This window comes from Podarcis gaigeae (genome assembly GCF_964106915.1).
Source record: "Podarcis gaigeae genome assembly, chromosome: 2".
Classification (NCBI taxonomy): Eukaryota; Metazoa; Chordata; class Lepidosauria; order Squamata; family Lacertidae; genus Podarcis; species Podarcis gaigeae.
The window spans coordinates 116,122,724-116,144,445 of NC_139679.1; the positions used below are offsets into that span (position 1 = coordinate 116,122,724).

The following is a 21,722-nucleotide window of genomic DNA, read 5'->3' on the forward strand; positions in this document are numbered from 1 at the left end:
AATCTCTTCCTCAAAATGGTTTAGCCTCCACCACCTTTACTGCAGTCACTGAAGGCAACCAACTATGCCCTGGGGGCCCCGATCTTTCTCACTGCCAATGAAAACTAATAAATGAAAAGGAAGAGAAGCTACCCATGTCACACTGACACAAACACCTTGCATATGAACTTTGTAAAATAATGAAAGTGTACTACCCCTCACCCCCGCTTGCTCTCCCCACCTCTCAATTCCCCAACCTTACACTGTATACAACATTAAAGTCTGTCTGTCTGTGAATTTTTATGATATCCAAACAGAGTAGCTTATAGTTAGGAAGCCAACACCCTCCCTTCAGATGTGAAGCAAATAAGCAGCTATCCTATCTTTAAAAGACATCTGAAGGCATCCCTGTTTAAGGAAGTTTTTGATATTTAATGCTGTACTGTTTTTAACACTTGATTGGAAGCCGCCCAAAGTGGCTGGGGAAACTCAGCCAGATGGGCGGGGTATAAATAATAAATAATAATAATAATTATTATTATTATTATTATTATTATTATTATTATTATTATTATGTAATGATCTTTCTCTGTTTCACTTCAGATAATTCAGTGGGGCCTCTTCTCAGTTCATTCTCTTCTGGATCAGTGCCTTAATCCTTTGAAGATTTTGTATATCACAGAATAGTCATTGAGATGTCCCCAGATGTTGTTGTCAAATTCCCATCAGCTTCAGCCAGTAGGGCAGACAGTCAAGGATGATAGAAACTCCACTCTGGACCCCACCACCTTGGCTCTGCTGCCCTATATCCTTCCCATTGAAAGAAATGTGAAAATTAATTTTGTACGCTATAGATTTATCCTGGTCTGGTGCATGCAATGTCTTTTGTTTTGCAGCTGTGTGATTTGTGCTCATATTGTATTGTGGTGGCCATTGGCTATAAACAATAAAATTTATAGATACAGTCGATTGAACTGCAAAAATAAGTAATAAAATAATAAAACGATTTTTATATTTTTTTGGTCCTCACTCCCAAATGGTGTGTTTTTGCTTATATTGGGGGTGGGGTGGGGGGTGGAGAAGTATGAAGGCCAAAACCACTCCCCTCCTCTGCTAAATGGATGCAGGAGACCAGAGGCAGTGAATGAAAAAGCAGGGAAAGAGAAACCCTCCAAGTGTCACTATTTTCCACGGATGTCCCTGATTTAGAGAAGCCGTCCTGGTTTCTGATTTGATCCCAGAATGTCCCGCTTCTCCTTAGGGTCTCCCTATTTTCATTGAAGAAATGCTGGAGGCAATGGAGTTATCCGACCCCCGGGCATCTGACAAGGCAATCCTGTATAGGGACATTTGAAAATGTTTAATGTTTTATTATGTTTTTTGGAAACTTCCCAGAGTGGCTGGAGCAGCGTAATAAGATGTGCGGTGTATAAATAGGAAAATTATATTTATGGAAAGGGATGTTCCTATTTTCATCAGAGAAATGTTGGAGGGTTTGGAAAGGTCGGTTGCTGGAACTAAGTGATTGCATGATCCCAACCAGCAGAGCTGGGAACTGGACTGCCTCCTCCAGCTACACATTCGGGCTGCAGGCACAGCTGTTAACCTTCCCTTTTTTTTTGCGGGAAATTCCCTTATTTCAGCGCCATTTCCCGCTGCTATCCCGGATTGTTAGATATCCTGTAGACTGTCCCCGGGAGAGGTGAGGCTGCTCATCCCTTATTTTCCAGTCTGCTGATCCCTTATTTTCAAATCTGAAAATTGACAGCTGTGGCTGCAGGTTGGCATCGTCCCAGCTTTCTGAAAATATTTACTGGTGAGGAAACCAGTGACTGCACATCGGATCACAAGGAGACTTATTTGTCCAACATTCTGGATATCTTATAAGATGCCAGGTAGATTCCAATGATACAAAAAAATTTGAGGGACAGCGCAAGGGGGCGCATCCAGCCTCGCAGCCTCCCAGGGCCCAACCCACAGCCAGCGAGCTCGGATGCCCAGAGAGGCAGGAAACGGGGCCAGCCAGGGGGACTCGAGAGCGGCTGCACTTTCCTGTCCCCGCCGAGGAGAGCGGAGGAGCAGCGGCCCCGTGGCCTGGCGAGTTTCCCCGGAGAGGAGCCGGATTCCGCTTCAGGGACGGAGCGAGGAGTCCGAGGTGCGGGAGGCGGGGGGGGGGGGGGGAGGAGGGGGAGGAGGAGAGCAGGTGGGCCTGGCAGGATCAGGCCCCGAGTGGAGTCAGAGGCTGCAGGGCGCCCCCCCCAACCGGGCAGGAAGGGGAAGGGGCGCAGCTGAGGGGCAGGGCATCTGCAGGAGGGCACAGGGGCAAACATCTCTGGCTCAGGCTGGCACGGACCCTGCCGGAGACCCTGGGGAGCTGCTCCCTTCAGTCCTGAGCTCAAGGGGCAGAGTGAGGGGTCCAAGGCAGCTGCTGCTTCCCGATGGACGATGCATATAGTCGCTCACGGATCAGCGGCGTAGCTGGGGCTTTTGCCGCCCCTCTCCCTGTCCCTCAGCAGGGAGCCCCGTACTCTTCCACGGTCCTCCCCACGGCGGAGAGGGAAGGGGAGGCAGGGGGGGGAATGGAAGAGCAGTGCAACAGGGAGGTGTCCCTCTCACCCTGCAGCCCCCTGACACCCTTTGCTGGCCACTACTCCTGCCCCCCCCTCTGCCAGTGTCATTGATAAACCTACCGCCCTCATTTGTGAATTGGTCTGATCGCCTTCTAAAGCTCTCTTTGCCACCACCATCGTCGCATCTTGTGGCAATGATGTCCATCAGAGTCATTTCGCAAGGAAATGGCTTCTTTTGCCTGCCCCAAATCAAGGTACACTGTGTGTACACATGGACGTTCTGTTGATCTGTCACAGCAATTAAAACAGCTGATAGATCTATACTCCAGAGAATGCATCTGATCTTTTCCCAAGCTGTCCAAGCTAGTGACCTCTTGTGTCTGCGTGTAAATAAGTGAGACAGGCTTAAGCCTGGTTTCATTAATTGTTTTATTTCCACCTTCCTCAGTAAGGCAAATGAAGGCTGAGGGTTGAAGTGAGTGCCAGATTTGAGAAGGCAGAGGAAAGGAGGATTCTATGTTCAGATTATTCATGTTCAGTTTATTACTCATTTCTATACTGCTTCATATTTTTAAGGAAAAAAATCTCAAAGCAATTAAAGGGAAATCTCATTGCAGTTTGTGTCCATAGGATGTTGAGAACATTAACTCTGTAGATCCAGGACTTCTCTCCTCCTGATAGTCTCAGATTTGATTGTTCTTTCCTATAGAGCAGGAGGAGCAAAACATTTATGGGCTTAAAGCTGCATTGATTCTGGAGGCCACATTCCAGTGAGCTTTGTGGCTAATGTATGCACATGCATGCGCACACAGAAAAGAGATGCAGACCATAAAGTCACATGCACATACGCCAGACATGCTGCACACACTCACCAGACATACTATCTAGCATACATACAAGTCTTGCAAACACAATCAGCATGTTTAGACCTTCCAACCCCAGTGCTGGGCTGGAGGAGACCCTGCTGAATTAGCAATGAGTTCTAGGAAAAAACACCCTTCTGATTGTTCTTTAGAAAGTTACGATAAAACCTAAGTTGACTCAAGATTAAAACCAAAAACTCTAGCCGCCGCCACCACAGTCTCCTGACCCCCACAACCAGAATGCATCACTCCATGAAGGACCCCCACCCAACCTTTAGTGAGAGAGGGGAAAAGAGAAGGACTCCACATGGGTAGTTGCACAAATTTACCAGCCGTGGTCCTGCACTGACAGCAAGGCAAACAAACAGGGGAGCTGGGAACGTGCTGGTCCCATATCTCCCTGCATCTGCCTCCTGATCTAATTGTCCCACCTTACCTCAAGATTGGGCCGGCCCTGAGGGTGAACTGTGATGAAACCAGACAATCGCTTATGAGCCATAACTAACAAACTTTCCATTTTGCCCAAACCAGGAAACTGTTGGAGATAAGCAGTGTCCAGTGCACAGCGGAACGATGAAAAGTACGTGCCAACATGCTCTATATTACTTTATTTACACTTCAAAGCTGGTAATTTACAGAAAAACATCTTCCCTCTGCCGGAGCAGAGAAAGGCATCCTCTCTCCTCTAAAGCACGGAGAGAATCACACTGAACTGCAAAGAACAGTGAAAAACAGGAAACCAGTGTACGTCACATCCAGTCTCCTTTCCCGTGAGAAAACCCAACAGCACTTGACTGTGGAATGTAAACATTGTCTTGTGACAAGCACTTCGCTGCTCATTGAAGGAAGCAGAAACCAACATCCTCCCCCTTTCTGTGAACATCACTGGGCAGCGTGTTCGTACAATATCAGTACAAACCCAACTTCTGCACATAGGTACAGTGTTGATCCCTTGATACAATCTTGGACAATACATCAGCAGGAATTTCATTACCTGGCATATAGGACACCGTTACGAGTCCCTTTTGAATACGTTCCCTAGCATGTTGCAACTTCAATTGCAAGTGCTTTGTGCTTTGCTTACAACCTTCAGAATTCAGCAAAGCCAAACATGCTTTGTTGTCCTGGTAAACCTGGATTGGACATTTGACAGGAATTTTCATGTCTTTGCACAATTGTAACAACCATTCACAATCCTTAAGTGAATAAGACAGTGCATTCAGTTCAGCTTCACAACTACTTAAGCTAATTGTTGTTTGCTTCTTGCATGACCAATCAAATAGACCCTGATTGTACATGTAGCAAGCTCCAGACGTACTTTTCCTGTCTGTAGTGTCACTTCCAAAACTTGCATCTGCAAATTTCTCAAGACCACCAGACTTCTGATTGTTAAATGTCAGTCTGTAATGCATAGTGCCTTTCAAATAGCGCGCTATGCGTTTCAGAGCTTTCCAATCCTTAACACTAGGATTGTTGACTTGTCTGCTTAGCAAATTACAGCTAACAGCAATGTCTGGTCTTGAACATCTGGCAATGAAGTTTAGCTTGCCTAGCACACTTCTGTACAGTGTAGTATCAGAAAATGCTTCTTCAGTGTCATCTACCTGATAACCTGTTATCATCGGTGTGTCTACAGGGTTAGCATCCATCAGGTTTAGTTTGCTTAACACATCAGCAATTTTACGTGACTGGTGTACTAGAATGTTACCATCTTGATCTCTCTCTATTTCCAGAGATAGGTAATTGTTTACCTCACCAAGATCTTTCATGTCAAAGTGCTCTTTCAATTGAGCTAGGGCATTATTGTACATTGTGATATCCTTCCAAAAGAATAAAAGATCATCAACATAAAACAAACAATACAGTTTCTTTTGCCCCTCCTCTTTGACAAATACGCATGGATCAGCTTTCCCTTGCTTAAAACCTAGAGAAAACAATACTTCAGTGAGTTTTGTGTGCCAACACCGTGCACTTTGTTTGAGACCATAAAGGGACTTCTTCAGAGCACAAACAAATCCCTGTTTTACCTGTACGCCATCAGGTGGAAGCATATAAAGTGATTCATCTAGAGATCCGTACAGAAAAGCTGTATTCACATCATGGTGACTAATGTGTAGATTCTCTTCTGCAGCTAGCTTGAGCATAAGCCTAATGCTCTCATACCTCACGGTGGGTGAGTAGGTCTCGTGATAGTCTTCACCTGGTACCTGTGCAAAACCTCTGGCTACCAATCTGGCTTTGTGTCTGACTATCTTGCCATTTTGATCTGTCTTCGCTTTGAAGACCCATTTGCTTCCAAGCAGTTTCATTCCTGGAACTACTGGAACAAGGTCCCATGTTTTGTTCCTTTCCAAGGAATCAAGCTCAGCCTTCATGGCATTTAACCATGGCTCAGCTTCCTTTGAATCCAAATCCTGGATTTCTTGGAAACTTGAAGGTTCAAATACCTTCTCGGAGCTTTTAACAGCTATTACTGCTATCTTAGCAAACTCATCAGCAAATCTCTTTGGAGGTCTGCCTTTTGTTGCTCTCTGTGACCTGCGAATTAGCCTTAAGTCTTCAACACTCTCCTCTTCCTTCTTAGGAGAAAAGTGACCTATTGTGAACAATGGTTCCTCCAATTCTTGATCAGAGCTTTCAGAGGGTCGCATAGAGGCTTTCGCACTCTTGAAATCCTCTGAATCACCCGATTCAGTTTCAGACTCAGAATCAGAACCTTCATCAGTGGGTGTGGGTTGTTGCGGTTGCTTTTGACTATCCTCAGTTTCATCACTGTCATCAGGATAACATTGGAAAATTCCCACATTCTCCCCCCACTTGGCATTGTACTCAACACTTCTTGTGAGCTTAATTTCCTTAGAGTCAGTCATCATTATTCTGTAAGACCCTTTCTGATAACCTAGAAAGATACCATGCAATCCACGCTTGTCTAACTTGGAGTTTTGTGGTGAGTGAACCCACATATCAGAACCAAAAATTTTCATGTGTTTGATGTATGGCTTCTTGCCAAACATCTTCTCATAGGGGGTACAACCAATCGCTGAAGATAACCTGCGATTATAACTGTAAGTGAAACATGAGAGAGCTTCGGCCCAATAACTCTCTGGAAGATTGGCATCATGCAGCAAGGTTTTTAACCCTTGAAGCAATGTCTGATTTGCTCGTTCCGCAAGTCCATTCTGCCATGGCGAGCGAGGACTAGACAAATCGTGTTGAATTCCTTTCTCAGTCAGAAAAGCTTCAAACTGCTGAGAAGTGAATTCTCCCCCGCGATCACTGAAAAGAGTCTTTACCTTCTTACCATGCACATTTTCCAACCAAGCACAGAATTCCTTGAACCTAGGAAAAGCCTCTGATTTCTGCTTGAGATTGTACACATAAATATACCTGGAAAATGCATCAATGAGAACCATGAAGTACCTGTTTCCACCCAAAGAGGGCGCTAGTGGTCCAACCAAATCAGCATGAACAACCTGGTATGGTTCTGTAGCTTGCCTACTAGACACCTTACCTTTCGCAGCCATTTTTACCTTGTTTGCTGCGCATGCCTTGCACTTCATGTGGTACCTGCAGGGTTTAATAGTCATACCTTCAACCAAGGCAGGCATTTTAGATACTGCCTCAAAATGCAAATGACCAAATTTTCGATGAAAATCGTGAATACATTCTGCATGCAAACTTTTGTTAGAACCTGCAATGCAACAAGTGTCATCCTGCACAACATCATCAAAATACAAAACATACAAACGATCAACATATTCAGCATGCAATACATAATCATTTTTCTTTGTGATGATGCACCTTTTGTTCTTAAAGGAAACGTCAATTTTCCGCTCATTCAGCTGTCCAACGCTGAGCAGATTATGCTTGGCATCTGGCACATAAAGCACATCCTGTATCGATAAGTCCAAACTGTGAAGAACAACAGTTCCGTAGCCTTTACTGGGGATTGTGTGGTCATCCGCCTGGTGAATCGCACCTTCCTGCGGTGTAAAAGACACGAACAGTCGCTTATCATTGCACATGTGATGCGTTGCAGCCGAATCAACAACGAAGAAAGATCTAGATGTCTTCTGGACCTCTGCAACCTTTGGAGTGAAGCGTGAGACCATTGCCTTGTGCTGCGTTGTCCTGGACACCGGACCTTTGCCTTTGCCTCGGCCTTTTCCACGCGATGAGCTTTCGCTGCGCTGCTCTGTCTTGGCCCTGGGATATCTGCATTCCCTCTTCATATGGCCTAGACGTCCACACGTGTAGCATTTCACTGCCTTCAAAGCTTTGGCGCCATCTGGTGGTTCCACTGCACTATGGGATGACGTCTGTGAAGTCTCCCCCTTGCCCATGCAGCTATCACCCTGGCGGTCTGCTTCATTCTGAATCATGGCAGTATCACAGGCTACTGTGAGTTGAGCATTTGGCTGATTGGCATCAGATTCCCCACTTGCATCAGCCAGCCTTCTGCAGCTAGCCATCATGACTCTGGCATTAGCCTTCTGCGTCATCTCTGCTGCTTTAAATCAAGCTGCTTTATACAAGCTGCGTCTGTGTACAGCTGCTTCAATCCAAAAGCAAATTCAAAACAGCCTCTGCCTGTGAACCTGTGCCTTTCTGCTTAACTGCTTTGCTTATCTGCAGCTGCTTCAAACCGCATTCCAAAGGCAAGTTCAAAAGTGAAAGTTCTCTCTGCTGTCTTAAATTCATGCTGCGACACTGCTGCAGCTGCTTTACTTTCGATTTCCCCCAGCATAGGAAAAATTTATCCTTCTAGCCTTTTGCCTGTGCCACGGCAAAACCGGCTATAAAAGTTCAAAGTCCAGCCATAAAGCCATTAATTAGAAGCTGGCAGGCTGCCCGGAGCTGTAGCACATACCTCATCAAATCATCTTGACGTGCAGAGCAGATTCCGTTCCGATCTGTCCCTCTGCATTCCGATCCTTTGCCGGCACTCCAATTCTTTGCTCCTTTGTTCCTTTGCCAGGAGCCCGACTTCTGGAGTCCATTCTCAAAACACTGCGTTGTTCTGGGCCCATAACCAAATGTTGGAGATAAGCAGTGTCCAGTGCACAGCGGAACGATGAAAAGTACGTGCCAACATGCTCTATATTACTTTATTTACACTTCAAAGCTGGTAATTTACAGAAAAACATCTTCCCTCTGCCGGAGCAGAGAAAGGCATCCTCTCTCCTCTAAAGCACGGAGAGAATCACACTGAACTGCAAAGAACAGTGAAAAACAGGAAACCAGTGTACGTCACATCCAGTCTCCTTTCCCGTGAGAAAACCCAACAGCACTTGACTGTGGAATGTAAACATTGTCTTGTGACAAGCACTTCGCTGCTCAGTGAAGGAAGCAGAAACCAACAGAAACTGCAGCTGCCAGCTTTGGAATAAGCTGGGATGTTAAGCTAACTTCAAACTCTGCTTGGTCAAAACAGGAAATTCTGGTTGATCAGTGGCTTCGTGGTTTGACTGTTCCCACTGATAGCAGTAAAAATAGGAAGCCCTGTTGCATTCAAAGGGGTTGTTTGGACAGAGTCTGTGATCAGCATGCCAATCAGGACAGGCTTAAAAAGGTAAAGGACCCCTGAGCATTAGGTCCAGTCGTGGCCGACTCTGGAGTTGCGGCGCTCATCTCGCTTTACTGGCCGAGGGAGCTGTCGTACACTTTTCGGGTCATGTGGCCAGCATGACTAAGCCGCTTCTTGCGAACCAGAGCAGTGCACGGGAACGCTGCTTACCTTCCTGTCAAAGCGGTACCTATTTATCTACTTGCACTTTGATGTGCTTTCGAACTGCTAGGTTGGCAGGAGCAGGGACCGAGAAACGGGAGCTCACCCCGTCGCAGGGATGCAAACCGCCAACCTTCTTATCAGCAAGTCCTAGGCTCTGTGGTTTAACCCACAGCGCCACCCGCGTCCTAGGACAGGCTTAGGAAGCAATTATTATTATTATTATTATTATTATTATTATTATTATTATTATTATTATTTGCATCCTCCCTATCTGACTGGGTTACCTCTGCCCATCTGGGTAGCTTCCAACAAAATAAAAACTTATCAACAATTTCCCTGTAAAAGGCTGCCTTCGGAAGTCTTCCATTTCGCAGAAATGGCCTTCGGTTTTAAATATTCGCCCTCTTTAAGTAATCACGTGGTGTAAACATGTATGTTGTCCTCTAGGTCCAAACACACACAGACACACACATAGTAGGAGCAAGCAGTGCTCCAAAGTGCTTATCTTGCGAACTTGCCGTCTAAGTTGTTTACTCCTGACCAAAGTTCCTGTTTCCCAAAAGGACAGGAGGGGGAGCAGAGGAGGAAATGGATGGGTTTGAAAGCTCTTTCCCTCAGCCGCTTCTCTCCCCTGAGGAACAAGAGCAAAGGGTGTTTGCAGGGCAGGAGGACAGAGGAGGGGGCAGCGGGGGAAGAGGGACGAGTGGGCGGATCCACTGCCTCTCCTAGGGGGTCCTGATGCAAGGCAGGGGCTTTCTCCTTCTCCATGCAAGGGCCACCCATGTATTCAGAGCAATCCTTTGCAAGTTAACTCTTAAGTTTCAAGGGATCTACTCTCAGGTCACTAATGTGCATAGCATGCCAGCCTTAGGAAGGGAGGTGGGACAGGCAGGTGAAAAGAATTGCCAAAGGTGTTTGAAAATGGGTGGGGGATCTTGGGAAGGGGGTGCCCAATTGGGGCTTCTCCAGGGACAGCAGAATGTCTTGGGCAGGAGAATCCCTGCAGGGGCTCTCAGACTCCCTTGGCTTCTTCTTCTTCCCTCCCTCCCAGGAAGCTGCAACTTGCTCTGGATTCTGCGCTCCTCAGGAAGCTGAACCTGCAAACCTAGCTGAGACTGAACCTGCAACCCTGGCCAGGATGGAGGGAGGAAGATGGACGGGTGACCTGGTCAGGCTGTCTCCCGCATCCCTCCCCACAACCTCTGAGCATTCCCTCCCAGGACCCTTGGAGAAATCTGGTGAGTTCCAGGGGAGAGGAGATGGGGACAGGGATAGATGGGTGGTGGAGGGAGAAAGAGGAAAAGATGGAGAGGAGACAAATGGAAGGAAGTTCCTGACAGGAAGAAGGAAGGGGTGAGGCCTTCTCCGAAGCAGCTCTTTGTTTCTTGAATCCTTTTCATAAAGTAGTGGGGGCAGATTTTCTTCCTCCAGGCTTTGAAATCTTAGGTGTTATTTCCACGGCAGGAATAATTGATGGTAATGAAGTTGCACACCAATCCTGAAAAATGGGTGAAGTGGGATGGAAATGTTTCCCTTAATTATTTATAATTAATGTACATAAATTGTTTCTATTATTCTTATTTTTTATAGACAGGGTCAGAATGATACATTCCACCAGCATCAAAACACAATAGATGCATACACCTCCCCAGTTTGGTGGGGTTAAGGGACAAAGGACCCATTATCATGATACACAATTCCTGTGGCTGGAGGCTCTGTAATTAGGATTGGGCATATAAAGTCCAAGAGCGTCTGGTATTATAAGCAAATTGTGTAAAATTGCCAATCTTACCGACTGGGGTTGTTTGTGAGAGTGAGTGAGTGGGATAATAATTTTAGCACCCCTGTGTAATGGCTTGGTTCTCCCGCACAGACGTGAGACAACTCCAATAGTAATTATCTCAAACTCATAAATCACTGTGGAGCTCAGTCTTCGGCCTGTTCATCCCAGCTTGCAGTTGCCGAGTCCTCCAGCAAAGAAGCCCCCACTTTCGCTTTCTTTTCCCCTCTTCTTGCAGATTCTCTCGAGCCTACGATTTTTTGGACAGGCTATTTCGGGGGCTCTGTGTCAGAGCTCAAACTGGAGATAACAGTCTGTGCCCCCCCGTCACCCCCTCTTCCTGCTCCTTGTTCTTTGCTCCTGCTGCAGCTTGGCTGCTCTTCCCCTGCTTCACATTCCAACTGAATCCCATCTCTTGCGTTCTCAGGCTCTGTCAGCAGAGGCACGAGAGGCTTGAGATTCACGGAGCTGACACCCTGTAATTTTGTCCGTCCCTAAGCTTTCATGGAGACACTGTGGTACAACCTTGGTGCAAATTTCAAAATAAGTACACAAAGCCAAAAAAGAGACTCAGAGGTTTATAGTGGCACCAGCTTTCCTGGTCTAGAGTCCACTTTGTCAGACTGCAGCCCACAAAAGCTTAGGCCATAATACAGCAGCCCACAAAAGCTTAGGCCTTTAAGGGCTGCAAAAGATGAATCAACAGACGCGTAGTTCATCTATGGAATCCATCCTACAGGAGACAGTGAGAGCCAGCAACTTGGATAGCTTGAAAAAAAGGATAAGACTGACATCTCTGCTCTGCCCTCGCGGTCCTAGGCAATAATGTGGCTTTTCGATGGAGTCCGGCACGCTTCCCTGCGCCCCACTGGACTCCCGTGGATAGCTCTCCGTCAGCTTCCTGTAGCAGAGTTGTCGCAGCGGTAGAAAACTGTTGCAATGTGTGTGTAATAAATCAGACTGCACACAAGCTTTCTTGCTTATCTCCAACAGTCTTTAATCGTGTAGAAAAACATCATAAATCAGCCCGGCGAAAGAGCGCACATCTTGCTGCCTCGCCGCAAAAGCGAAAGAAAAAACACACACAGAGAAACACTCCCCTCTGTGTACATAGCCACGCCTCAGAATGTGAGACGTCACTCAGAACTGTTTAACCCTGTAAGTTCTGATTATCTTCACACCCCCTCTCGTCTCGCATCCTGAGGGAAACTGTGAACACACATCTACAGACCTCTTTGAGTTCAACTCCCTTTGCATTGCCTCTCGCCCCTTTCTGGCATTTGTCTCAGGCAACCGTTGAACCTCCTCAAAACTCCCAGGTTCGCACTGTGCGAAACCAACCCACGCGCTGGTGACCTGAAACCTCTCAGGTGGAACTCCCTTTGTGGTGCGAGTGGACCGTCTGAGCACAATCCCAGTTGCTCCTTCTGACCCACTGGGGCCAGCAAGTGTGTCCTCTACATCAGAAGACTCCCCCTCTGACTTACTACGTCTTCGAACCTTCTGCACTTTGCTAACAGGAGACGAAGGCTCACTCTTGGGCTCTCTTTTAACAACCTGTGGAGATGCCCAATCCTGTTCTTGACCCTGTTCAGAGACTTGGTCCTCAGTAACAGGTTCAGCCTCTGGCTCTCTCTCCTCCTCAGAATCAGACAGACATTCTGAGAGAACGTCAGGACTCGCATGGATCCTTGACCAACCATTCTGCTCACAGAACTCAGCATGTTTACTGATCAGAAGCTTGGTCTGATCACCTTCTGGATATGCAAACCTCCACCCCTTTGTCGCAGGTTCATATCCACAGAAGATCATTTTCTGGAACCTCGGGTCACCTTTCTTTTGTTGAGCCTTTGGCACAGGCACCCAGGCCTGTGAACCAAACACACGGAAGAAATGCAGCTTCGGCTTCATTCCGTGGAGCAAGAAATACGGGGTGTTACCTACCACTGAATTGTAGGACCTGTTCATCGTGAAATTGGCTGCCCTCCAAGCCTCGCTCCAAAAACTCTGAGGCAAACTGGAGTCACACAGTAGAATCTCTGTTGCTTAAGCCAGAGCTTTACTCCTGAGCTCCGCCACGCCCCTCTCCTGAGGAGAAGTAGCACCCGTCACCTTGTGACGTATCCCCTTCTGACGGAAGAACTCTGCAGAGCGGACCCAGTAAACTCTGCACCTTGGTCACTCTTGAACCCCTGCACTTTGGTGGAGAACCGTAGTTCCACTGCCACAACCCAATCTTTGATCAGTTGCACTGCCTCGCCTTTCGTTCTCAGCGAGAAGCACCAGCCATGTTGGCTAAAATCATCTGTCAGCGTCAGCAGAAACCTGGCCCCGCCCAGACTCGGCTTTGGCATGGGCCCAAAAAGGTCTGTGTGCACAAGCTCAAAAGGTTTTGTGGTTACCCTCTCCAACCTGGGATAACTGCACCCTTTTACCTTTGCCTTTTTGCATGCCCTACAATCTAGGGATCGGTCACATGTTTTTATCCTGCACCCTACTGTGTACTGGGGCAACTTTTGGATATCTTCCCAAGAGCCATGTGACATTCTTTTGTGCCACAAGTGAGCACATGAATCATGAGTGGGAACGTTTGCACACTTCACCTGTGCTCCCTCAGCGTCCCCCTCATCCTCCAGAGGTGTCTCCAGAACAAAGAGATTGTTCTGACATGCAACACTGACGAATTGTCTCCCACCCCTGGAAATAGAACAGACATCATTTTCAAAGCAAACCTTGTACCCCTCCTGTAAGAGACAAGATACAGATAAAAGATAGTGTTTCATCTCAGGCACAACGTAGACCTCCAGCTCTGCCTGCAAGAAAGAAACAAAAACATTTGCCACGTTAGACAAAGGCCTCTGTGACCCATCAGCAAATACAACTGTTTTCCCAGCTGAAACAGCTTTGCAGTTCCACATTTCGACACCAGGTGTCGCTGTTATCAGGTGATGGCTGGCTCCAGAGTCAATGACCCAGCGTATCATTCTGTCCTCTCTGGAGTTGTCCTTAAGTGTTGCCATGGAGGCAGTTAGGTGATAAGGACCATCTTCACTCCCTGAGTCACGTCCTCCCTTCGCTTTCCCGCGCTGGTCTCCTCTCCTAGACTGGCTGCCATGGGAAACGACCTTGGAGACATCCTGCCCGGCCTCTCTGGCTCTCTGCGGACAGGATCTACGCAGATGGTTAACTGAACCACAGACAAAACACTGACGAGTGGAAAAAGCCTGAACCGGGCCTTCCGCTGGCCTGCCCCCCCCCCCTCTGCAACCAGATGGGCTCCCTGTGCCAGCTCGGCCCTCTCTGATACGGCGTTCCTGTTCGTCACTTAAGCGTCCTGTCACATACGCCAGCGTAAGATCTGCGGGATTCATCGATTCCAAAGTTAGACACAAATTGTCATAACTTTTGTCCAAAGAGCTGAGCAAAATATAAACTTTCAGTTCCTCAGAAAAGTTGACTTGCAACAGCCTCAACTGGTTGAAAACAGAGAGCATCTCAGTTACATGCTGTCTGATGCTGTCACCTGGATGCAGCTTCATCTCAAACAAGCGTCTGATAGTGTGGATCTTTGCCCCAGCTGTGGTCCTATGGTGCACTCTTTCTAGTGCCTGGTAGGCCTCATGAGCAGTCTCCAGCCCCTCTACCAAAGGTAGCTGCGAACCCTCCAAAATGAGCACGATAGCTCCCAGGGCTTTGTGATTTTTTCTCTGCGAAGCATGAGCAGTTGCAATATCTGCTGCCGAAGCACCAGCCGCCGCTTGCTGTGGAGGCCCTTGGACCGCCTCCCACAGACCCTTGGCTACCAGCCATGCCTTCAGCTTCCTACTCCACTCCTCCCAATTCTTTCCGTTCAATTTTTCGAACGGGACGGCGTACGATTCATGGCTGTCTGCCATCTTCTCCCCCGGGGCTGAGCGTACTCACGTAACAGCAGCAGCTCCTCCGGCACCCGGTCCTCGGAGATCCGATCCTCCCAGCGAGCTTCACTGCCTCAAACGTTAGGCAGGACTCCAGCTGGCTTCAGCTTCCCCTCAGCTGGCTTTCACACACACCTGCACGACTTGGCAACAGTTTCAAATGCTTGGCTGACCTCCATAACCTGTGGCTTTTGGATGGAGTCCGGCACGCTTCCCTGCGCCCCACTGGACTCCCGTGGATAGCTCTCCGTCAGCTTCCTGTAGCAGAGTCGTCGCAGCGGTAGAAAACTGTTGCAATGTGTGTGTAATAAATCAAGCTGCACGCAAGCTTTCTTGCTTATCTCCAACAGTCTTTAATCGTGTAGAAAAACATCATAAATCAGCCCGGCGAAAGAGCGCACATCTTGCTGCCTCGCCGCAAAAGCGAAAGAAAAAAAAACACAGAGAAACACTCCCCTCTATGTACATAGCCACGCCTCGGAATGTGAGACGTCACTCAGAACTGTTTAACCCTGTAAGTTCTGATTCTCTTCACAAATAACGCTTCTTAATACTAGTTTCTGGAAAGCACCGGAAGGCAGAGAAGACTCTTGTGCTCCAGTCCTGCTTGCCGGTTTCCCACAGGCATCTGGTTGGCCTCTGTGAGAAGAGGATGCTGGACTAGGTGGGCCTTTGCCTGATCCAGCAGGCTCTTCTTAGGTTCCAATATATTGCAATATTTTTACAGTTAAATGTAGCACTTAAGTTTTACTTATTTCACAAAGGAGACACTGTTACTTGAGCCTGAGATCATTCACTTGAGAAATAAAAATAGAGATGTGTCTAATAAACCAGTATTATAAAACAATGCTGCCTTATTAAGTTTGAATAGAGTGATCATGTTTTGCTCTTGCCACTGTCTCATCAGCTTTCGTAAAATTTGGAACCTAGAGAGGATAGTGGAGAATGAAGGTGTTACAACGAGAGAAGGTGCAGATTGGGATTGACATGTGTTCAGCTCCCTTTTTGTCTTTCTTGAAAGTCTAACAGGATTCTCTTTCCTCCCAGACTCCCAAACAGGTGAGGAAGATGAAAGTCAGAATTCTATGAAGCCACATGAGAATTTATGGGGGAAAACAAAGAAATTGAGGATACAACAAAAAAGTCGCAAAGGAGAGAAACTATTTGAATGTACGGCATGTGGAAAGAGCTTCAGTGAAAGTGGAAAACTTAGAATACACCAACGAACTCACACAGGGGGGAAACCATTTGAATGTTTTGAGTGTGGAAAGAGCTTCAGTGATAGTGGAGCACTTAGGATACACCAACAAACTCACACGGAGAAACCATTTAGATGTATTGAATGTGGAAAGAGTTTTAGCATAAGCGGAGCACTTAGAATACACCAACGAACTCACACAGGGGAGAAACCATTTGAATGTATTGAATGTGGAAAGAGCTTCAGTCGAAATGATACACTTAGAATACACCAACGAACCCATACAGGGGAGAAACCATTTAAATGTGTTGAATGTGGAAAGAGTTTCAGCCAAAGTGCAGCACTTAGAATACACCAACGAACTCACACAGGGGAGAAACCATTTAAATGTGTTGAATGTGGAAAGAGTTTCAGCCAAAGAGCAGCACTTAGAATACACCAACGAACTCACACAGGGGAGAAACCATTTAAATGTATTGAATGTGGAAAGAGCTTCAGTACAAGTGGGAAACTTAGAAGACACCAACAAAGTCACACGAGGGAGAAACCATTTCAATGTATGGAATGTGGAAAGAGCTTCAGTGATAGGGGATCACTTAGAATACACCAACGAACTCACACAGGGGAGAAACCATTTAAATGTGTGGAGTGTGGTAAGAGCTTCAGTGATAGTGGAAATCTTAGAATACACCAAAGAATTCACACAGGGGAGAAACCATTTGAATGTTTTGAGTGTGGAAAGAGCTACAGTCAAAATGAAGCACTTAGAATACACCAACGAACTCACACAGGGGAAAAACCATTTAAATGTTTTGAGTGTGGAAAGAGCTTCAGTGATAGTGGAGCACTTAAAATACACCAACGAACTCACACAGGGGATAAACCATTTAAATGTATTGAATGTGGAAAGAGCTTCAGTACAAGTGGGAAACTTAGAAGACACCAACAAAGTCACACGAGGGAGAAACCATTTCAATGTATGGAATGTGGAATGAGCTTCAGTGATAGTGGAGCACTTAGAATACACCAACGAACTCACACAGGGGAGAAACCATTTAGATGTATTGAATGTGGAAAGAGTTTTAGCATAAGCGGAGCACTTAGAATACACCAACGAACTCACACAGGGGAGAAACCATTTGAATGTATTGAATGTGGAAAGAGCTTCAGTCGAAATGATACACTTAGAATACACCAACGAACTCATACAGGGGAGAAACCATTTAAATGTGTTGAATGTGGAAAGAGTTTCAGCAAAAGCGCAGCACTTAGAATACACCAACGAACTCACACAGGGGAGAAACCATTTGAATGTTTTGAGTGTGGAAAGAGCTTCAGTGATAGTGGAGCACTTAGAATACACCAACGAACTCACACAGGGGAAAAACCATTTAAATGTATTGAATGTGGAAAGAACTTCAGTGATACTGGATCACTTAGAATACACCAACGAACTCACACAGGGGAGAAACCATTTAAATGTATTGAATGTGGAAAGAGCTTCAGTACAAGTGGGAAACTTAGAAGACACCAACAAAGTCACACAAGGGAGAAACCATTTCACTGTATGGAATGTGGAAAGAGCTTCAGTGATAGGGGATCACTTAGAATACACCAACGAACTCACACAGGGGAAAAACCATATAAATGTATTGAATGTGGAAAGAGCTTCAGTGATAGGGGATCACTTAGAAGACACCAACGAACTCACACAGGGGAGAAACCATTTAAATGTATGGAATGTGGAAAGAGCTTCAGTACAAGTGGGAGCCTTAGAATACACCAACGAACTCACACAGGGGAGAAACCATTTAAATGTTTTGAATGTGGAAAGAGTTTCAGTGAAAGTGGGAAACTTAGAATACACCAACGAACTCATACAGGGGAGAAACCATGAAAATGTATTGAATGTGGAATATGGAGCACTTAGAAGACATCAACAAACTCACACAGGGGGAAAATCACAGATACTTTAATAAACCGTATAGGTGTTTTTTACGTTTCCTTCTATGCTTCCTTGCAATACTGATAAAATCAAACCACCCCAATGCTTTCAGCCCCAGAAGAGGAGCTCCCCTTGGTGTCAAGGGAGCGTCCAAGGGAGCATCTGAATCCCTGCCATTCCTTCTGTCCCTGGCCCCTTCCCCTCCTCTCTCTGCCATCCCAGGGCCACTCTTGACTCCACAGCAGGAGACTGGATCTGTCTGTGATGGTGAGATGTCCTGGCCGGTTGAAGGACCACTTCCTGTTTTCTGCAGCTCCATCCTTCTTTCTCATGCAAGGTGGAGTCATGAAGCAGGCAAAGACTGAGCACACCTAAGGGTGGCGCAGTGGGTGGGTGGGATTCTGCTTAACCTTTCCCTGTCTGCTCCTTTTTTGGATCCAAATCCCCCCACAAAAAGGGGCTTTGTGAGGGCCCAATCAGTGTTATGGAGCTGCACTGAAAATCATTGCTTTGTGACCGTAAGAGACCCTTCTCAAAAAAACAAGCATCAATAGAATTTAAGCTATAAAATTTAAAACAAACAGATAATTACAAAAAAAGAAAGCAGTCTGGTGCCACATTGCGTAGGAGTTACTTTAACACACTCTACATGGGGCTGCCTTTAAAAAGAGCTCAGAAACTTCAATGGCTCAAAGAGCTGCAGACACTTTGCTGACCAGGGCTGGCTATAGGCAGCATAGGACTCCCATATTAGAACCGCTCCATCTGCCTAATTGTCTGTTTCTGGACACAATCAATGATTCCACAAGAAGAGGAAGATTGATTTGGAGTGCCGCATTTTCAAAAAAGATGGACACACGACTATTTATTTGTGGAGCTGAAAGGCATGCCCGTGTGCCTCATTTGTGGTGAGGCCCTCTCCGTCTTGAAGAAGGCTAACCTGCAGAGGCACCACAGGACAAAGCACATCCAGTACAAGGGAGTTCCAAGGGCAGCTGTGCCTGGAGAAGGTCAAGGCGCTGAAAACAGACCTGTTGGGTAACCTGTGGCCCCTCCAGATGATGTGATACTGCAACTCACGTCTTCTTTAGCCGTTGGCCACGCTGGCTGGGGCTCATGGGAGCTGGAGTCCAAGGATCTAGGTCCACAAATGCCGGGGACATTTCAAATCTCTCCTCAGTCGTGAAGCCGATTGGGCGACTTAAAGCTGGTCACCATCTTTATGCAAAACCTCCCTCGCAGGGTTGCTGTGTGCGTGAAAGCAATATATCTTGTGGTGGGCTTGATGAGGGGAGTGTGGAACAGAAATGTAATTCATAGATAAGAAGACAGGAAATAATTCTGAATCTGACTGAAAATAAAGGATTCTTTGTCTCCAAATTGTATATAGCAAGCACCTGTGTTGTTGAACTCTAGCTGAAGTCTCAGCATCTGGTTCCTCAGCACTCTGCACTCTCTCTTTGGAAACCTCCAGCTGTCAGGTGACAGGAACCAGCCAATGCCTCCCAGTTCAGAAACAGTCTGCCAAGAGCTGAGATTGGAAGTGGACAACCAAGGAAACTTAGGGGAGCATTTTCATTTCCATGCCTATGAATATTGAATTGAATCAATTCATCTGATGTGTTCAAAATAGTAGAGAAAATTTATGGATGACACCACCTTGGGATAGTTTTGACAGGAATTCGGGGAACTAGGAATATTTTTAGTTCCATGTGGGTTGATGGATCAGCAAATAGCTAGAGAGGATTAAGGGGTGGGGGCCGGAATCAGGCCTTGTTTCTCATGTGACAGATAACCGATTTCACAGGTCTTAAATGTGACCATTTGCGACACAAGATCTACCCACCAGGGAAGAATGGCAGATGAAGGTGATGGACTATATGGAACTGGCGGAAATGACTGGCAGGATCCGAGACCAGGGAGAAGAGTTGGTGGAAGAAGATTGGAAGAAATTTAAAGACTATTTACAGAAACATTGTAAAATTAATGAATGTTAGAAAGATATTGGAATGAACTTATGTGGTTTTAGCAGAAATGTTATAAAGGATTAGGAAAAAATAGACTGTTAATTGGTGAAACGAGGGAAAGTAAAGTTATATCATATTAAGATAAATTACAGGACAAAAATTGTAAAAGATGGAAAGGATTTGCTGAAATAGTTAACCGAACTAGAATATAAAAAAGGGAGGTGTGAGGAGGTCAAGAAAACAAGCTAACGAATGATAAGTTATAGGAAGATTCGATGTGTTATTTTTTTAATGGACTTTATTTTTCTGTTTTTGTATTTTTTTATTTTTTTTCTTTGCTTGTTATGATGTGTTGTTTTTGATGTTGTTTAATATGATGTTATTATTTTTTCTTTTTGTAACCTTTAAAACCTTAATAAATATTATTATAAATAAATAAATAAATGTGACCATTTGCTGCCTCCCAAAATTATGCTTAAGCCTTTCCCCTCCCCCCCAAAAAACAACAACAACTCAAACATGGTAGCTGGTCTTGTCAAACGGACCAATATAAGGTTCATTTGGCAAGTTTGTTGTTGTTTAGTCGTTTATTTGTGTCCGACTCTTCATGACCCCATGGACCAGAGCACGCCAGGCATTCCTGTCTTCTGCTGCCTCCCGCAGCTTGGTCAAACTCATGTTCGTAGCTTTGAGGACACTGTCCAACCATCTTGTCCTCTGTCGTCCCCTTCTCCGTGTGCCCTCCATCTTTCCCAACATCAGGGGGGTCTTTTCCAGGGAGCCTTCTCTTCCCATGAGGTGGGCAAAGTATTGAAACCTCAGCTTCAGTATGTGTCCTTCCAGTGAGCACTCAGGGCTGATCTCCTTCAGAATGGATAGGTTTGATCTTCTTGCAGTCCATGGGACTCTCAAGAGTCTCCTCCAGCACCATAATTCTTTTTTTTTAAAATAAATAATATTTATTAAAGTTTCAAAGAATTACAAAAAGAAAAAGAAATCAGAAAAAAACAAAGTACAGAAAAATAAAAACAATTAAATACAATTAAATCTTTACATGTCTTTCATTTACTTGTTTCCCTGACCTCCTCACACCTCCCTTTTTTGTCTTCTAGTTCAATTGGTTACTTCAGCAAATCCTTTCCATTTTTGCTTTTATCTTAATGATTTATCTTAATATATTGTAACTTTACATTCTCACCTATTCATGATCTAATTTTACCTAATTCTATAACATTACTGCTAAAACCGCGTAACTTCATTCCAGCATCCTTCTAACATTCCTTAATTTTACAATGTTTCTGTAGATAGTCTTTAAATTTCTTCCAATCTTCTTCTGCCGACTCTTCTCCCTGGTCTCGGATTCTGCCAGTCATTTCCGCCAGTTCCATGTACTCCATCACCTTCATCTGCCATTCTTCCCGGGTGGGTAGATCTTGTGTCTTCCAATACTTTGCAATAAGTATTCTTGCTGCTGTTGTAGCATACATTAAAAAAATTCTATCCTTCTTTAACACCAACTGACAGACCATGCCCAGGAGAAAGGCCTCTGGTTTCTTCAGAAAGGTATATTTAAATACCTTTTTCATTTCATTATAGATCATCTCCCAGAAAGCCTTAATCCTTGGGCACATCCACCAAAGGTGAAAGAATGTACCTTCAGTCTCTTTACATTTCCAACATTTATTGTCAGGCAAATGATATATTTTTGCGTGCCTAACTGGTGTCATGTACCACCTGTATATCATTTTCATAATATTCTCTCTTAAGGCATT

At 45.6% G+C, this 21,722-nt stretch overlaps 1 protein-coding gene across 1 annotated transcript; it reads left to right on the forward strand.

Annotated features, from left to right (window-relative positions):
* The first annotated feature begins 1,957 nt into the window (after positions 1 to 1,957).
* Positions 1,958 to 18,036, forward strand: LOC310837298 (uncharacterized protein). Its single transcript, XM_083723636.1, has 3 exons — positions 1,958 to 2,134; positions 10,195 to 10,381; positions 15,888 to 18,036. The coding sequence occupies exons 1-3, from the start codon at positions 1,973 to 1,975 to the stop codon at positions 17,933 to 17,935; spliced, it is 2,397 nt and encodes a 798-aa protein (XP_083579762.1). The 5' UTR covers positions 1,958 to 1,972; the 3' UTR covers positions 17,936 to 18,036.
* Positions 18,037 to 21,722: the final 3,686 nt, after the last annotated feature.